Source organism: Toxotes jaculatrix, chromosome 5 (genome assembly GCF_017976425.1).
Source record: "Toxotes jaculatrix isolate fToxJac2 chromosome 5, fToxJac2.pri, whole genome shotgun sequence".
Taxonomy (NCBI): Eukaryota; Metazoa; Chordata; class Actinopteri; family Toxotidae; genus Toxotes; species Toxotes jaculatrix.
Genome location: NC_054398.1, coordinates 775,001 through 780,178, shown reverse-complemented (window position 1 = coordinate 780,178; position 5,178 = coordinate 775,001). Strand labels below are relative to the sequence as shown.

Below are 5,178 nucleotides of genomic sequence, written 5' to 3'. Positions count from 1 at the left end.
TTTGCTGGCTGCATTAAACATCCACACTAACGAAACTCAGCGCTCCAACCAAACTGAACCGATAACATCTGAAACCAGGGAAGCATCTGAAACAGACTCTCCAGGAATGATCCGGTGATGGGGAAACGACACCTGGAACACACGTCTGGTTGTGCTAAACTTGTTGAACCTTTGATAAAGATACAGGTGTTGACATAGATATAGGTGTTGGCCAAACATGCAGAAGACTGAGGACCTTTTCTGGATTAGCTGAGCATTCATCTCCCTTCATACATCTCATGAATACTGTTTCCTGTGTGAGCATCTTTGTCTAACTGTGATGGGAAACTGCTGATACACAGTAAGGACACATTTGAAAAATGTCCGTGTTGGACAAATTAAAAATCACGTAGCCTGAGGAAGTGGAGCACTTCAGCGTCTTGTAGCCAAAATGAGTAAAACAAACACACTGTTTTATCACTTGTTGCTAAGGGCAGGAAAAAAAATCATCAGAGAAATGCGTATGTAGAGGTAAGACAGGTAAGACAGGTAAGACAGCAGCAGTATCTCACCAGTGGAGTTCGTCCTATGCTGTTGAGGTAGTAGAGGAAGCCCTTGGTGTGGTAGATGGTGGGACTGAGGGCGGGGTCTGGTTTACACCACTGACGATTCAGATCCTCTCCGTTCAGATCACAGCGACTCCTAAAGAGACGCACAGCAGAGGAGACAGACGCTGGTTCTGTGGCTGCTGTCAACAACCTATTTACGCTGTTGCTTTATTTATTTTTTGCCGTGTATGGAAAACATAATAATGCAGGCGAAGTGAAAAACTACGTGAACTGAAATTCGTCCAGCTGTAGACTGAATTCAAGAAGCAAACAGAAAACACACTGCGTCTCCTCCAGTTACTGTTCGTGTTTGTGTTAAATCAAATATTCAATGATGCAATGTTTTCCATTCACACTGTAACTGTAGCAATAAGAAGCTAAATGCTGTCTGATAACATGTCCACACCAGTGTCACAGTCCTCTGTCTCACAGCTTGTCTCACTTCACATTGACCTGATGGAGGTGACAGTAAATCCATCAGCACCATCACCTTCTCTCCTGGGCTCTTACAGTAAACCCAACCAACACAGGACACTGGCATTTATGTGACAATGGCAAGTGGAACGTCCCAATAACAGTGAAGTAACATGTTTGTTTGTGTTTGTTGTTTATGTGGGGCCATCGGTGCCGTCCTCCACATGCTCAGATATACAGCATGTCCTGTGTGTCCTGTGTGTCCTGTCATTTGTCGGCTGAACCACTATGGACACATGCATCCTGCTGTAGTTTCCCTGTGATGCTGTCTGCGTTCCTGTTACACTTCCATCCTGTGGCTCAGAGAGCTGCAGAGTCAAACCACTGTAAACTGTAATGAGTGTGTGACATGCACTGCACTCCCTCTGCTCACTGTCACAGTGTCACAGGCACAGGAAGCATCAGTCACTGAGCCACAGGTGCTCGAACAGAACCAGAAAAACATGAAGGTTTTCTAGTTTACACAGCTGTTTTTACAATTTGACAATTAAAGGCCCAGTTTTATCATTTCATTCAGATTGCTTTTGACGTTTTTTGTTTTTATTTATTTATTCTGTGTTTAGGTTCATTTCAGTCAAGTTTTTGTGTGTGTGTGTGTGTGTGTGTGTGGTGTTGGTATAAATGACAGCTGCTGTGACGCAGACATTCACTGAGATGAAGCTTTTCTCTTCAGTGTCAGGTCTAAAGACGGGGCAGCAGACAGGCCCTGGTCCTCAGCGTTTCTCGCACCGAATCCCAAACTTTTTAACTTGTGAAGCTTTGAATGAATTTTGAAATCTGGTCACAGGTTTTTTTTTCTTGTAATAAACACAAAAAATTTGTTGGTGTTGTTTTAACCAATGTGTGACAAGTAAACAAGATAAATGTCATTTCTTTATTTTCATTAGAATGAGAGCGCCCCCTGTCCCTGACTGTGGTCCTGGCTGGTCCAGTGAAGAGCAAAAAACTCCCACAAAAGATCCAGAGTAAAGGACAGCTGTGTAGCTGTGTAGAATTTAGAATGAAAGCTGCATAGATGTTATTTTTTTAAATAGTTTTTTAATTAGACACTTAAGTATATGAAACTGAAACACACAGTCGGCCTAAATTACAAAACATATACTCAGCTAAAACTGATGAGAGCCTGCTGCCTCGTGATTTTCAAATGCTTCATATGCCTTCAAGGACCCAATATACACAGAGTAATCAACAGGGGATGGGATTTGATGTGTTGAAGCTTTGGCAATATTGTTCCAGCTTCACACCGAGCTCAGAAAATTGATCCAAGAAAGAAAGGAAGAGAGAAGAGAGAAGAAAAGAGAGATGGAGAGAAAGCTGAGGGCACAACCAATAAATCCCTGTGGTGTCCTGTGAAATGTCAGAGTTGTGTTGCAAGACTTACATCTCTCACACACACACACACACACACACACACACACGTAATCTACAGAGAGAGAGAGAGAGAGAGAGAGAGAGAGAGAGAGAGAGAGAGAGAGAGAGAGAGAGAGAGAGAGAGAGAGAGAGAGAGAGGTGTTACCTGGCTGAAGCTAAAAGCTGCTTCAGGTCATGAGGACAGGATGAGGACATTACATTGTTCAAGTCTTGTCATCTTACAGTTTTTATCTCCTATTGAACCACAAGTCCAGACACACTCAAAATAAACTGAAGGGTTTGTTTGTCCAAGTTACAAAGAAACTGGAACCACCTTAGAAGTAACGTCATGGATGAAAGAAAGAACTTTCACACAGGAAATAAAGAGAACTCACACACACACACACACACACACACAGGAAGGAAGCAGACTCCTTCCTGCACACACACTTCCACTCACCTATGCACTGATGAGAAGCTGCAGCAGGTGATTTATCAAACACAGACATGAGAAAACATTCAAGGATTTCATCACAATGTGTGTGTGTGTGATTTATAGTATGTTTGTCTCTTTTCTGTTTTTAACTACTGAAGGTGAGAAGTCCACTTCAGCAGCTCGCCTTCAATCACCGCCACACTCACACGGTAAACTCCTCTTGCTGCTGAGTTAGAAAGTGCCTTTAAAAACCCATCAAATATCAAAGCTCAGAATGTGGAGCTGTGCTCACATTCACTGCCTGTAGATAAGCATAAACATGTTTAAAATCTCTTATCTAAATAAAAACTCTCCTCAGATACAATCGTTACGCAGCGGCACGGCCCTGCGCTCAGCTTGGTTCCTGCAGCCCACTCACGTGCCGTTGATGACTCCATCTGGGTTGAGCATGGGGATAATCTTGAAGACAAAGGCCTCCCTCAGACTCTGAGCCACCGGGTCACTGCTGCACAGGAACTCCAGGGTGCCCTTCATCAACCAGCTGGCATTGGACTCACCGGGATGGACACGACCTGTCAGCACAATGTAAGGACGATTGCCTGCAGGGAGACAGATACAGATCTATCATTCGCTTGTTGACATAACTCACAGTATGTGGAAAATCAGAGAGTTACCGAGCCTCTTGTCACATTACGTGGTGCTTTCAGGGACCCTGCCTTTCAAATTCATTCAACAGGAATGCTTCTAAACTCAGAGGTACCTTGTCAAAAAGCACTCACCACACTCACAGCTGCCTCTGTGTTGTTATCTGGTAACTGTCTGCATTTCCTGTGTTCTCTGAGTGCCGGGCATCATTCAATGACCCTGATCAAGTCTTTAATTAAAGCTGTCGACTGAGCTCTGTCAGTGACAGCTGGCCAATTATGTCCGTTACCAGAGGTCACGAGTGATCATTGTAATGTTGTGCAGGGGGCGTCATTAACATTTCCCAGTGTGTGATTACAACATGAATGTTGCACAGACATCATGGCAACAGATGGAGAGTGTATGATCAGCTCTGAGCTCAATGACAGCCTGCTGCTGAGCAGATAGCAGCAAAATGGAAGGTCTGAATGGACAACACATGATCAGAGACCTGTCTGTCCCAGAGTCAAGAAGGATTATTGTATGATGATGGTTCGAACTCCTCTTTAATGTTTATACACAAACATTTCAGATCATCTCATGGATTCTGGGATCTGATGCTGTAAAACCTCCTAACGATGATATTTGTAGAATTGTTGTTTTCATCTAGATTTTTTTTCTCCCAGAAGTTTAAGGTTGAAGCAGCGAAGGCTCGTCCTTCATCACTGTGACCTGCAGCTGACGGTGAGCACTGCCACTGGCTGGCAGAGTTACTGAGGACCATTAAATCTTGGATTATTAGCTGCAGATGGTGAGTGTGGTGTCACACTGCTTCCACTGGGCTTCAAGAAAACTAACTTCAGTTTCCATATTTATTTAGTGCTGTAGCTTCAAATTCTGCCACTGGATCTAACACAGGACATGTTTGATGCAGGTGTGTGTGTGTGTGTGTGTGTTCCCCTGGGAAGTTGTCTTTGTCTCAGTTTCACACCAGAAGAGACAGGAACAATCTGCAGCTTTGAAACATAATAAAACATTTCACTGACAGTAATTTCTTTGTGATGCGGCAGAACAACACCAATCACTGAGGACAAAACAAGGACACTGATAAAAAAAAAAAGTGAAACCGTTTTGGAGCGGCTACCAAAGGGAGATATCAAACACAGCAGCACCGTCCTGACACCACAGGCAGCATCACTGCTGTTAGCGACTGCTGGTGAAACATAAGCTTTTTACTGATGGAAAAATGTGGTGGATTAATAATAATCATTTTTCTTGTAAAAACAACTGTTCGACGTTAAAGACATAGCTGATGTTTCTCCATTTGAGATTAGTTTGACTTCAGGTTGTCTCTGCTGTCGCTGTGTCCACGATCCATTCTACGTACCTGAGGACAGGATGGACTGATGTTTATAGTGTCCTCTTTTAGCAGTTAGTTCAGAATGAACTCACATTCTTTACTCTTTTATATTAATAGGAAATGATACAACATGTTCATGGCTGGATGTAAATCAAACATTTAGAACGTCGCTGCCAAGAACAGTCATCACAGAGACAGCACAATGTTCTGTTGTCATAACTAATAACTGTTGTTGGAGCAGTTTTATTCCCACTGTGTACAGCTCCTGTGGGACAACTGTGTCCATCTTTAAGTCTGAACCTGCTGACAACTAGTGTGTGGAATGGACTGAGGTCCAGAAACAAACC

The 5,178-nt window shown here is 43.3% G+C and overlaps 1 protein-coding gene across 1 annotated transcript in view; it reads right to left on the bottom strand.

Moving 5' to 3' along the window:
- LOC121181913 (cytosolic carboxypeptidase 4) overlaps positions 1-5,178 on the bottom strand; it is a 75,586-nt gene that overhangs the window by 12,453 nt on the left and 57,955 nt on the right. Inside the window, 2 exon segments of the mRNA XM_041038142.1 lie at positions 552-681; positions 3,266-3,446. Coding sequence (XP_040894076.1) covers positions 552-681; positions 3,266-3,446 — 311 coding nt within the window.